At 47.6% G+C, this 14,265-nt stretch overlaps 1 protein-coding gene across 1 annotated transcript in view; it reads right to left on the reverse strand.

The window, feature by feature from the left end:
* Cog7 (component of oligomeric golgi complex 7) overlaps positions 1 to 14,265 on the reverse strand; it is a 63,829-nt gene that overhangs the window by 2,948 nt on the left and 46,616 nt on the right. The window contains exons 14-15 of the mRNA XM_026392087.2: positions 10,069 to 10,152; positions 6,540 to 6,654 (exon numbers count right to left, since the gene is read on the reverse strand). Coding sequence (XP_026247872.1) covers positions 6,540 to 6,654; positions 10,069 to 10,152 — 199 coding nt within the window. The remainder of the gene's footprint in view (positions 1 to 6,539; positions 6,655 to 10,068; positions 10,153 to 14,265) is intronic.

Below are 14,265 nucleotides of genomic sequence, written 5' to 3' on the forward strand. Positions count from 1 at the left end.
GCCAGGGGGCTTCCACAATCAGGGAGGGAGACAGACAGCAGGAGAGGAAACCAGGGAGAGAAGAGCCCCAACCCGAGGGGGCCTAGGTGGGAGTGGGAGGGGCTGGAGAGTCATGTGGGAACTGAGACAGGCTCAAGGCCAAGTCCAGACTGAGCATTACCCAAACCCTGGGAGCTGTGTGTCTGTCACCTGCACAGTAGAGAGAGCCAGAGCCCCAACTTCCAGGGCTACTGTGGGAACTACAGCCACACGCAGGGCCCCCTGCAAGGTGCTCACACACTTGGAACTCAACACGCGGCAGCTCCTAGTTCTAGAAGGATCACAAGGAGAGGAAAGTGTCTCACAGGGTCAATGGGAATAAACTGTGGGGGAGGAGGCTGGTCACGGAGGCTGCCTGATGGGGCAGGACAGGGGGCACCTGCAGGATCGCAGTGAGGCTGCCACAGGACAAGCCCTTGCAGGGGACCCGGTCAGGCTGCGGCAGGGCAGAGTGGGAGGTGAAGCTCCAGGCCAGGGAGATGGCCTGGCCTCCAACGGGGAGGGACACCTGTCAGGAAAGGAAAGAAGGGGAGACGTGAGAGCCACATTAAAGAAAAGAGAGAGGAAAAAGGGGGGAGAGTATGAAGCCGACTGTGAAGAAGAGCACACCGTGGTCCTGCTGTGACCACCACTGAAACCAATGACACACGGCCCAGGCTCCGTGAGGACCGCTACCTGCACTCGGCGCCGGGGGACGTGTGGGAAATGGAGAAGCGGCACGGTGTGGCGTTGTTAGGTCGTGATCTTGTTTACACACCACCTGCCCCACAAATCTAAATTAGAAGGCTGAAAAGACAACCAGGGCTTGGTGGCAGATACGCACAAGGGCAACACGTGCAATCTCACGTTTCCCAGGAAACTGGCCGCTGGGGCGCTGCAGGGGCAGGGGAGCAGGTTTGGGAGAGGAATTTCTGACCCGAAAGTGACAGAGAACGGCAGAGAGCGCCTGCGTTTCAGAGCTGCTGGAGATGAAAGGTGACCAGTGTCTGGTGTGGGTCTCAATTGTCCCCAACAGCGTTGAGGCTTGGTCCCCAATTCAGCGATATTCAGAGATGGGGCCTCTGGAGGTGACTGGGTCAAGGGCTCTAATCCTTGATGAATTCATTGAATGGCTATTGGGAGGAGGTGGGAAGTTAGGTAAGGCCTCCATGGGGGAAGTAAGTCCTTCGGGGTGTGACCTCAAAGGCTGTCTTGTCCCTGGCCTCTTCCTCTTTGCTTTCTGGCTGCCGTGAGGTGAGCAGCTGTCCTCTGCCATGCTGTTCTGCCTCGCCACAGGCCAAGAGCAACGGGGCCAGTGAGGAACCATGAGTTGGAACTTCTGAAACTGTGAGCCAAGATAATCTTTCCTCCTGTAAGTTGATTTTCTCGGGTATTTTGTCACAGCAATGGAAAAACACAACTTCATAAAAATGGATGAAAAGGAGAAAGGGAAATGAGCAAGAGACCAAGGCTTGTGCCCCAGGAGACAATCCAGATGGAGGGGGATAAGCAGGCAGAGGAGGTCCCACACTGGGCATAGAGCTGCACCGTCCCTGTTTACTGAACGGGTGGGTATGGCTCTTCCACTCAGTGGCAGCAGTTCATGAGTCTGCACCTGCCCACAGACGAACACAGAGGAGGCTCAGCCCCAGAACAGGAGCCACCTGCCACAGCCCCCGGTCCAGGTATCCAGGGAGTGGGTGGACCTCTGCACCACGCTGTGCAGCGATTTCGTCCTCAGCCCAAGCCACAACTCCTGCCCCACTGCCAGCCAGCACTTGGACCATGACAAGGACACAGGTCTGAGGTTTCCTGAAAACAATTGCTACAGCCCAGTGTCTGTGCTCGGGAGCACGGGGGCAGGGGGCCCCCGGGACAGTGTAACTTCCCCAAAGGTCAGTGTCCTTGTGGGGAAAGGCCTCGTCAAGGTCTTTAAACCCTCCACGGCAGCTCTCCGAGAAAGCCCTTTCCCTGTGACAGAGGGCTCCCACTGGCTGTCACCACCCAGTTCTTAAAACCTAGAAACCGCCAGGTGCTGTCGGATGCTCACTGTGTAATTGTTCCCAGTTTTCTGTATGTTGGAAAATTTCCATAACAAAATGTTGAGAAAGGAAAACAAAAAATAAAGAAAAAACGAAACGCTCAGCCTGGCTGTTTTTGATGTTCTTATGTTCTTTTCAACCATGTTGAAATCCACTTGGGGTGGCCACCTGGGCAGTGCCCAACCCATGCCCAGCACACAGTAAACAATTCGCACACATCTGCTTGGTGAATGAGTAAATGAATGGGTGAAGGGAAACAATGGCTGGCTCACTCTATCTTCGTTTTTTTTCCCCTCTTCGGCAGTGTTGGGGATGGAACCCCGGCCTGGTGCATGCCGGGCAATCGCCCCACCACGGAGCCCCACCCGCCCGCAGACACAGATTCTAGGGAAACAGAAGCAATTCTGTCCTTCCTTGTGATGAAACCAGAGTACACACAGCACCACAAGTTTGCCAAGGAATCTGAACCAGCACTTAATCCTTAAACTAGACACAGAGAAGCAAGATGTATGAGTTAAATGATTAAGAGATTTGCTTCAAAGACTCTAGTGAAAAACATGAGAGAAATAGAAAAACCAGGGGCCATTTTTGAAGCTGGGCTTTGAGTACCTGGGGCTTCGTGACACTATTTGTGTGTGTGAAATTCCTATGAAAAAAATGTTTACATTTTTTTTTTAAATTTAAAAGCACATTTTAAGGGGCTAGGGACATAGCTCAGTGGTACTTAAGTGTGAGCAGACCCTGGCTTTGGTCCTCAGCACCAAAAATTAAAATAAATAAATGAAACTTAAAAGTACACTAGAAAATAGTTGAAAATAAAAATCACTGGCATGACCACAGAGTCCTTCAATAATAATAATTAACATTCTAGAGTACAGATACTTCTTGCACACAACAGAGAAATACATTCTTGTAAAATAACGCAAGAGGCACAGAAATATGAGTAAAATAACCATCCTTCACATCTTTGCTCCCACGCCCTGTGCCAGGCCCCTGGTCCCCCGGGACGGATTCTTCCAGGCCTGTTCCCAGGGCTTTCTCACTGTATGTACTCAAAGGGTGGGTTTGCTTTACTCTTGATAAAGACCACCCTCAGAAAGCCTTTACCAATTTACTCTCCACCAACAGGCTCTTCACTTTGGTTTTCTTCTGGTTTAAGTCATGAGCTACATTGTACACAGGACAGAGGTAGAAAGCACATCACAAACGTTTGAGAGAACAACTAAACGCCACTGGCCACGACACACCTCCCTGGGCAAGAGCAAGGCCCCTGCAGTGCCCAAGAGTCCCCACATGGCCCTGCAAGTGCCGCAGCAGGTGTGAACTGGGCCAGGTCTGAGATGGCCTCCTGCTCTGCCCTGCAGTCCGCCCCACAGGTCCCCCACCCCAGCATGCTGCCTGGCTTTGGGTAGCAGGGACTCTTTGGAGATTTGCCCATGCCACTGTGCGTAGCTCTAGCTCCCTTGCTTTCCAGGGTGCAGTGATTTTGTTGGACAGCCATATCATAATGCATGTACCCATTTTAATGCTGATGGACACCTGGGTTGCTTCCAGATTGGGCTACTACCAAATCATTATGAAGACCTTTATGATGTATCTGGGGCACATATGGATCTGTATCCAGGAATAAAACCTGACGGGCCAAAGGGTCAGCACATTATCACTCTTATTAGAAATGCCAGACTGTTCCCAGGCAGATATACCAATTTCCTGAGGTGGATCAAAGCTCTCTAGTCTTTTCTTCTTATATTTATATTCACAGCAGTTCTGAAAATGGAACCACATGGCATATGGTATACTTAATACACTGGGAACACCTTTCCAAGTCATTAAATATTCTTCTATAATATTTTAATGACTACATAGCATTTTATTATATGGATATACTAGAAAATTTTAACTAATAGCTGTAGTTTCTCATAATGTTTCAATGTTTTGCCTTTATAAAAAGTGCTGGGGTGAAAATTCATAGTTATACTCATGATTATTTATTTTTCCATGTTTTTATTGTGGCGTAGTAATCATACATAATAGTGGGATTTGTTTTGACATATTTGTACCTGCACTCATGATTACTTTATGAGCATAATTACATAGCAACAATCTAAAAGGTAATTCTGATCTTTTGTCAAACAGCCCTGCAGAAATTCAAATAATACAATATAAACTGTTATCCGTCACTATTGCCAATACTAAATGTACTGGCTTTAGTATGTACATGGCATCCCTCAGGATCCATGGGTGATGGATCTCAGGAACCCCAGAGATACCAAATCCAGATATTTAAATCTCTTATAGTATTTGCATATCATCTCCACTATCATCCTGTGTACTTTAAATAATCTTTAGATTACTTATAGCACCCAATACTATATACCTGGTTTCTATGCTATTGTTTAGGGAATTATGACAAGAAAAAAACCTGCATGTTTGGTACAGATGGAGATTTTTTTTCCCAAATATTTTTGATCCATAGTTGGTTGAATCCACAGATGCAGAACTCACAATCAGAAGCCCGACAGTATACACACACACACACACAATTTGATCAGTTAAAAATAGTATATTCCATTTTCATTTGCAGTTACTTGAAGATTAATAAAGTTAAATAAATCTTAATTTGGGGGAGTTATGTGAAGGCCTTCATGTTATTTACTGTATTTCTCTACATAATTGTCACAGATTTTATGCCCGATTTTTTTGCAAGTGGAGTGCGACCATTATGTGAAGCTTTTTTTTTTTTTATATTTTTTTAGTTGTCAATGGACTTTTATTTTTATTTATTTATATGTGGTACTGAGAATCGAACCCAGTGCCTCACACTTGCTAGGCAAGCGCTCTACCACTAAGCCACAACCCCAGCCCAAGCTTTTAATTGTGCTGGTATTACTTAAAAATCGTTTTTTACTAAACTATCTTTGCTGCAAGATTAGTATATTCAAAATACTCATGAATATGTGTTCATATAATGGTGATGATCATGCAGTGAAATGCAGCCCTTATTTTTCTGTGGGGGATTCGTCTTTGTCTTTCTGATCTGTAAGATCATTTATAAAATAAAAATATTAACCATCATTAGTCACATATGTTGCTGTTTCTTCCAGTTGACCATTTACCTCTTAATTTCCTTTTCAAAATTTCTATCTTCCATTTCAAAAGGTCTTCCATTCTCTCCCCTAAGATTATATTATATCCACCCATCTTTTAGCTTAGTAAGTTTCACATTTTAAATATGAACTGCAAATACTAGTCTTTTTAAAAATAATGAGTGTCTTTTGTTTACGGCCCTATGAAACCTATGGAAATTTCATTTGTATCATTTTTGCAAATGATTTATAGACATGAGACAACAATGTCTGTTCTCTGTGGGACCCAAAGCTTTCGTTCTGACGATTAAGCACACCAATTATCCTGCTCAATTCCTCTTCGCATCCTAAGTAAGTTTTCTTTTTGATGTCCCAAAGCCTAAAGGAGAGGTCTCCCCACAGTCCTGTGGTTTTGTCAAATTCTCATCGTATGACTGATCAGGTATGTATTACATGGTTTACCCTTTGTGTATTTCAGTGCCTTGTCATCCGACACTGAAGAGTATGTGACTATTGCAGGTTTACTGAAGGACTCACCTTTTATCAACATAAAAGAATCACCCAGGTCCCATCTGCTACCTTTTGATTTGAATCCAACTTATTTGTAACAATCATCCTGCTTTTTTAAAATTTTAGGCTATCTTCTGGCATTCTCAGTTTCGGGCCTTCTGGGGTGACTAGTTTATCGTCAGTGTGGAAACTCCCTATGAGCTGCTGAATCTTCCACATACCAGGTTGCTTCTCCTTGGGGCAGGGGGCCAATATTAGAAATTAGGATAATTTTTTGATCAATAAGTTCATGATCCCTGTTCAAATCTGTCAGGCCCAAATAACAAAAAGGAAGTATCTAAATGTATTATATTTTTGTCTGGTCAGTTTAGAGACTGGGGAGCCTTGGGAGTCAGCAGCAAGCTAAGGCTGCACAGAAGGTGTTGCCTCTATGGGGAGAGCTGATTTTTGACGGACCAAGCAAATCTGTTCCCATGAGGTGACACGTGACATGGCACGAGGCCCACATGTCAGGGAGCCGAGGGAGGTGAATGCTCAGCAGATCCCCATCCTGTGAGCTCCCTGCCACCACCAATCACCCAGGACCCTGGGCACCACCTCCCCAGCTGAGGGGCCCTGGGTCCACTGCAGGGTCTCCGCACTCCTCCAGGGCTGCCCTGCCTCCAGTTCCTTCCCCAACAGCCTGGCAGGAGCTCTGCCCTGCTGGAGTGCCGCTGCAGGAGCAACCAGTGGCCTGACGTTTTTCGGTCTCCACTGAATATTCTGACAACTATTTAAGTGGGGTTGAGAAAGAGACATTGGTGAGGAGTGAGGGTGTTAAAAACAAGCCTCAAGGGTCACTGGTCCCTTGGCCACAGGAGTCGTGGCTCCCTGGTCCTCTTACCTTGCTCAGGAGGAAACGGGAGCTTTCCGGCGTGCAAAGCCAGCTCTAAGGCAGAGTCCTCCTGAGTCACAAATGGCTCAAGATTCAGGGGCAGGGACATGATGTACTGCCCGATCTGAAACAAAAGAATGCACTTTCAGCTGGACACTGACGCATACGGGCACTACTTACGTGGGACACTTGTGCAGAGTCAATAACAGAAAGACAAAGTGGCCAGAGTTGGGTGAGCACCAGTGTGTGGCAATGTCAGCTATGGCGACACCTTCAAAAAAGCCAATGGCAGTTTGCGGAGGACTGTGGATTCACCCTTCTCAGCAGCGGCCCCGATATTCAGGGAGGCGTTCACACAATGCCCCCCAGGGAGGTGGTGGGTACCAAGGTGCTGTGTGAAACGTGAAGCACTGTGTGCACAGAAGTTCCCCATCCTGCGCACAAGGAAAACCAGGAAGTGCGCACGCCAACCAGAGCTGGCCCAGCAGGGACTCAGAGCCTGCCTTCCACACTGCATCTGGACGATCCAACAGGGGAAGGAAGGGGTTCTATTTGAAAACAGCCACTTATAACTGCAAACTCACTTGGCAAGAAATATGCAGTTTTCACAACACAAACTAGAAAGTAAAGATTGACAAAACCAGGCTGGGGCTGAGCTCAGCGGCAGAGGTTCAATTATCAGCATCAAGTAAATAAATAGATAAATAAATTAATTAATTAATTAAAGGCATTCTGTCCATCTACAATTACAAAAAGTAAAAATAAGACTGACAAAACTTTCTTGGCTGACAGGGAATCACAAATGGTCAGGTAATGCGACATTTGGGACAAGCCCACAATCATTGCAGCATTTGTCCTGTGTTGTCAGATACTCCTGTGACAGTTATCACGGGTATCTCTGACGCACCTATTTCTATTACAGCTCATAATTGTTTTGTGTTTTAAGGTAAGTATATATTTTATCTCAAAATAAGGCTGATTTGGGGGTTACAACAATATATACGTTCTAGAAAGGTCTTTTGAGACTGTTGTTGCTTTTCTTTTTTGGTGACATATTCTACGACATTCACCTTATGGACACTTAATTCCACAAGCTGCAAGTCAGAGGGGTACTAAGGACCTTCTCCATTGGGCTTCATACACACCTCACAGTGGCAAGCGCCTCTCAGAACGAGGGCTCCAGGAGCTCATGCAGAATCTACAATCCACCAGCCCAGAGGCCTCTGGGATGTCCACCCTCACTGCCCACCATTTAGCATGGTCTCAGCGTTCAGTGGTCTGTGTTGCCAACAAACAGTTCTTAGACTGGTGTCCCTCTAAAGAATTCCACAGATGGGAAGAATGGCATTTCTTTTCTTTCCTCTTCATTCATTTACTTAGCACACTCTCTCACTCTAACCAGATAAGTGGCCTCTTACCTCGCAACCACCACTATGGGACATTTCAGCTTGAAAATGGCAACAAATCATCTTTCTCCCCACAAGGCTAGGGGAAAGGAAAGTAGTCTGCTACTTTCTGCTGTTGGACTTTCCTTCTAATTCCATTCAACAAGCATTTCCTGTGTACCTGCTATGTTCAAAGACCCAGGCCAATTCCTGAATTTGGTACCTTTAGGTACCAAACTTTCAGGTTAAATCCATGGGCCCAGTTTTGTTTGAAATAGAGTGTCATATTATTATAGTTGGTATATATGTGGTTTTTAAATTTCCAAGATCTTCTCTCATTTTCACCCCTTTATGATGCTCACATGATTTTGGGGGGAGTGGGGTGGGGTGATGGTTTACCAACAAGGCAAAAAAAATTTTCAACAAAGCTCGACATTTTAATAATCTGACATCTTAAACTTCTATCAACTGGCCTTAGATGATAGGGCAGCCATCGTTCCTAGACAGATCCCAAGGCTCCAGCTTTCTCTTAGGGACTCTTGCCTCTATTTATTCTCTGGAACTCGGTGTGGAAATGGATGCTTATCATCACACCTGTGGGTATTTATCTACTATGCTCACATAATCAGTAAGCTGTTCTTGTCATCCCATGCCTGGGGAAAATGAAAATCTCTGGGATCAGACAGGCCTGGGTTTGAGCCCCAGCTCTACCTCTGCGCGACCCTGGGTGACTTACTCTGTTGGAACCTTGGTGTCATCACTGCTCATATGAGGATGAATCGAGACCTACTTCAAAGTGCCGCTGAGAAGGTGAAATGGATACTGTGTGATATGCACATAAAGCACCTGGCGTCCCTACTGGGTGAGTGGCTGCTCCCTCCCGGCTGCCCTCTTGTTCACTAGAGCCTTAGCCACTCCTAGGAAAGAGGCTACTGGACAAAACTGAGACCGTGGACCGTCTCACAGCACTGTCCTGGCATTTGGTGCACATTTAGTAAAGGTTCCTTTCCTGCTTCCAGGGGTGACAACTTCCACCACACGGCAGGGCATCATGGGTGGCAAGGGCCTGGACCTGGGTCTCATCCAGCTTCCTCACTCCCTACACTTCATTTCTTCAACCTTAGCATCAAGGCAGTTGGTTCTCACGTCCTTTCCAGAAACATCACTTTCTGAATCAGTCTAGATCACAATGCCTATCCTCCTAATCCTGAAGATATAAGCACTCCAATGCCTGGAAAGACCACCCACAGCTAGTCTCGTCCATCCGGGATGGCAGGCAGTGCCCTGGCACACAGGAGGAGGATGGCCACCGCAAACTCGTGCTGCTGCAAACAAGCCCCCGCTGAACACCAGCCTTCCCCCGCTGCAGAGCGGAGCTGCCATTCACTACTTCCAACTTAGAATAATCACTTCTCGAATTCCTTATCTGTTACAATTAAGTCACAACCTACACAGGAGCTGGATTCTAAGAGCTTCGGGTAGATAACCTACAACACTCCAGAAGTTTCTTACTATGTGAGGTATGCACGGCTGGGGTGTGTTACTCCTGTACAGTCAGTTATCTGCGCACACTGACAATTAGGAGCAAGGGAGCGGGGCTGCAGGAAGGAATGGAAGTAAAGGCCATATGCAGATGACCAGGGTGACTGTCAATTCCTGGGGGTGAGTGAGGAAGGCGGAAATGATTCTAAGGCCCCTCCCCCGCTGAAGGTATTTCCTGTTCTCTTTTCACTTTAAGCTTCTAGGTCTACCATTCTTCTTAAGAGATGTGCTTGGTGCCGTGAGGTTCACCACAAACGTACCCAGCACCGAGCCTGGCACAGGGTAGGAGCTCGCTAACTGTGTGCTGAACTTGAATTCAGAAACAATACGCACTGCTCTTCTCCAAGGCAAGAAAGAAGAATGTGACCACTGGCTCCTTGATTTCCCAGGTCCCAAGTTCTTACTGGACTCTCAAATCTAAAGCCCTCAGGAAATGGCCAATCTCATATTGGGAGAGAGGGAACAGGGTAAAAATGTCTTAGGGCCTGAAGTGGTTGTGTGTGTGGCTCTGCTGTCCAGACAACACCAAGGGGCAGTGAGCACCTTACCTAGAAGGCCAGAAACAAAAGACCAGGTGAGACCACCCTGGAGAAGCACCCGGAAGCCCTTACGTTGCTGATGTACTCCAGAGGGGTGAGGCTGAAGGCGGGCAGGTCATCGGTCAGGGTCTCGCCGATGCCAGCTGTGGTCCAGCTCTAGGGGAGGAAGGAGAGAACGCCGTTGAGGGCGCGTCTGGCAGTGCTAGAAACGCCACGCGAAGGCACTCGTAGAAGCGGCCTTCCTGAAAGGGGTCAACTGCGATCAGAACTGACTTCTGAACAACCCAGCGGCCAGGGGTTTCTCTTCTTCAAATCTCCTTGAAGCCCAGAGAAAGTAATCATTTCTCTCTCGCTGGGAACACCCCCCCTCAGTCCAGCTACTGGGTGGCTCGGCTCCCTTTTATCTCACTGGGCACATGAAACGAGAGTCAGATATCCTCGGATCCAAGTTTCTCCACGTCGTGAGGCCACCAGACAAGAAGCCATTGGGTACAGGGAGCCTCCTAGCCTTGGACCTTGGCACCCTGATGGGACCCCCCACGCCGTCTCAGGGACCATGTCAAATCCTGCATCTTGGGAAGGAGGCTCAGAAGCCCCTGGGCTGCAGGCTTAGCCCAACGGCAGTCCCCAAAGCAACTCTGCCTCAATTAAAGCTGCTGTTTGTACTCCTATCCGCCTTCTGGATCTATTTCTCCACTGACTCAGGCTCAGAGGGAAGGGAGAGGATGGAGCCTCCAAGCCTCAGCAGCCACCCTCCATCCTCTCCGTGACTCCGTGACCTCTGACGGACGAGGACCTCAGCCCCTCCACATGGCTCTGGCCAGTTATAGCAGAAACAGGCCGGACGTTCTGCTGGAGCTTCTCAGCACCCTGCAGGTGAACTACCCCCCACACGCGCTCACAGACCCCAGCTGGGCACCCCTCCTACACAATGCTGGCCTCCCGGACCCCACTTGAGCTGCCCTAACAGCAGCCTGGAAAACAGGTCCTTTCCTGGTGGCCCGTGGGAGTGACTCCTGAGGTCACCATGTAGCTGCTCTCAGCAGCCACCTGATGCCTGATCCGGTTGCTTGATCCTTTAAGTAGCATTCCGGGAATGGAATGACCACGTCCACCCCCCCACTGGGCTCCCAGCCCAGGCTCAGCCCGCAGGCCTCCGTGGCCGCCAGCACCGACTCCGCTGCTCCTGGGTCTCCTGGTCTTTGCTGTGGGTGATTTCTGTCCTTCTCCACCTCTTGAGGTTTCCTTGTTCTTGTTTGAGAATTCTTTCATTTCAAAAGATCCCACCTTTTTCCCAAGTAACTCAACCCACTGAGAAGCAACTCTAACCATCCACACTCACCAAGTACCTGTGAAGTGCGAGGTCTCGTGCTAAGCTCTGTGGAGCAGATACAAAGAAATCTAAGACTTGCCCTTGTCCTCAGAAGCTCCTTGGAGAAGCAAGATCGCCCTGATAGGCCCATGCTGCCTGCCCCCCACCCTGTGCACACACATGCACGTGTCCATGAGAGCTTTCAGGGTCACATGGGAGATTTTATCCCGCAAGAGCTCAGGCAAGCAAGAGCTCAGGGTGATCAGAGAAGGGCTGGCCATAGGATGTATGCAGTGCCCTGAGGCAGGAGTAAGGCTGGAAGGCGAAAATCAGGCTAGGGAAAGATCTTACCTCCAGCACATTGACTGCAAGAAGAAATGGGGGGGGGAGAGAAAGAAACAGAAAAAGAGACAGAGAGAGAAGAAGAGGAGGAGGAGGAGGAGGAAGAGGAGGCAGAAAAGGAGGAGGAGGAGGAAAGGGGGAGGAAGAGGAGGAGAGAGAAGAGTCAGAGGCAGGAGAGAGACAGAAAGGAAATCTATAGTTCAAAAGAGACCCAAAAAGACATGCCAGTCAATCCCCCTGTGCAGGATCCTGGATCCTGATTCAGTTAAAATGACTATGACATTTATAAGACAGTTGGAAAATGCACACTGGTGGATGATATGGAGGAGCCACGTTCTTCTTTTTCAGGGGTGATTGTAGTATTGTGATTATTCTTAGAGTCCTTAAATTTTAGATGATAGTTTTTTACAAAAAGACTTAAAAATAAAAAGTCTCTAAAAACAGACTGCCAGACTGGCCCTGGAGAGTGGAGGCAGGGGGATGCTTTGAATGGGGCGGGACCTCACCACAGCAATGCCCTGTGAAGACCGAGGCAGCAGCTGAGGAGGATGGGGTGCACAGGAGATGAGAAGCTCAAAAGCGGCTCAGAGATGGCAGGAGCCACGGAAACTGCTGGGAAAGACCAGTGACAGTTGGTGGTTCACTGGCAAAGAGGGCACAGAGAGGAGGCCGAGAAGTCGCCAGGCGGGAAACAGAGGCTCCTGTTAAGACCAACAACGGTGCCACAGGGCAGGGCAGGACCACTGTGGGGGCAAAGACCAGCGTGGCCACCATCCAGCCAAGGGATGGGTGCTGTGGGCTGGAGGCCGGAGAGGGCGCTGAGATGGCAGGAGCAGCAGCATCAGAATGGGATCCGTGCAGGAGGAAGAAGGGAGCAAGGAAGAAGTGTGGAAAGGGGAGAGACAGAGTGCGGAGCCTGGGAGAGGCTTAGGCCAGGCAGGAAAGGCGACCTGAGGAGGGCGACAGGGAAATGAGGTAGGTTATTTCTTAATTGTTCAAGTTTATTTAAAATGCCCTTCAAATGGGCTTTTCTACCCATCTGTCACCAGGTAATACAGATGAATGTCAATGATCTGATCTGAAACTGGATACGGTGTTGGTTTATAGTCTTAAAACATAAAAGGGCAACACAATTTACAGCAAATGTTAAAAGCAAACATCTAATGACCAGGGTTTAATTTTCAGATCCTTCAGGCCCAAGTGTTTGCCTTTGTTTTGTGTGCTCTGCGCTGGCTCGCAGAGAACTCCTTCTAATCTCCAGAGCTGCTGGGCCCATTCCCAGTGGCCCTCGGTGCTGCGGTGAGGCCCAGAGGTGAGATCCCAGCCACTGCGACTGAAGCATATAATAAAGAACTCTGGAATGCAGAAATGGAGGGGAGAGGACAGGTGGGAAGCAGAAACCTGTTGAAATGTAGAAGTCGGACCAAATAACTGAGGGAATTAATTTCAGAACAGAAGGTCAATATCTTAAGCTTTGAGAAAATAAAAATAATAATAGCAACCAAATCTTGAGGCAGAGCAGGGGAGATGAGTGATACAAGGAAAGCTAATACCCTCAGCGCTCAGAGCAGGTGATCAGTGTCAGTATCTGTCTAAAATGGAAACACAATTAACAAAAAGTAATGACTCCAGTCTTCAGAGTTCTCATCAACTTTTTTCTTAACCATGCAGATATCTTCAGAGAGCTAATATCTTTTGTGATGAAAAAAACAATGATCTCAAGTTCAACAATTTCATTTGTTCTCTTTTTTTCCCATTAAGTTCAAATAAAACTTATATTGTACGTGTTTTGCTTTTAAAAAATCAGCATGTACAGCAGAGCTCCATTTCTTCTTATGGATCTATCTGTGACTCTGTCTGGCAGCATTTAACACGTGTATGAGCAGGTGTGAAGAGAAGTCCAGATTGCCAGATCATTTCTAGATGGTGCAATTTTGAAGGGATTTCTTTGCACTTTCCTATATTTTTTGAGTTTCTGAAAATGAATATATGCATAATTTTTATTTTTAAAAATCAAGTCATTTCTTTTAAGACTAAGAATCATAGCAAGGGGCTGGGGTTGTGGCTCAGTGGTAGAGCACTTGCCTAGCATGTATGAGGCACTGGGTTTGATCCTCAGCACCACACAAAAAGAAATAAATATAATAAAATGATTGTGTCCATCTACAACTAAAAAAAAAAAAATGTTTAAAAAGAATCATAGCAGGGGCTGGGGATGTGGCTCAAGCGGTAGCGCGCTCGCCTGGCATGCGTGCGGCCCGGGTTCGATCCTCAGCACCACATACCAACAAAGATGTTGTGTCCGCCGAGAACTAAAAAATAAATATTAAAAATTCTCTCTCTCTCTCTCTCTCTCTCTCTCTCTCTCTCTCCTCTCTCACTCTCTCTTTAAAAAAAAAAAAAGAATCATAGCAAGGAAGAAAACTTCTGCTTATTAATAAGCGTCTACTCTGGGGCTGGGGCTGTGCTAAGTTCTATCATATGAGTCCTCACCAATCTGTACGTGAGAACGACTGAACCCTCATGGTATAGACGAGGAGGTGGAGACCTCAGAAGAACGAATAACCTCAGTCTTGCGAAGCAACGCGACCACGCATGGCAGGGACCAGGCCCTG

The sequence above is a fragment of the Urocitellus parryii genome, chromosome 9 (genome assembly GCF_045843805.1).
Source record: "Urocitellus parryii isolate mUroPar1 chromosome 9, mUroPar1.hap1, whole genome shotgun sequence".
NCBI lineage: Eukaryota > Metazoa > Chordata > Mammalia > Rodentia > Sciuridae > Urocitellus > Urocitellus parryii.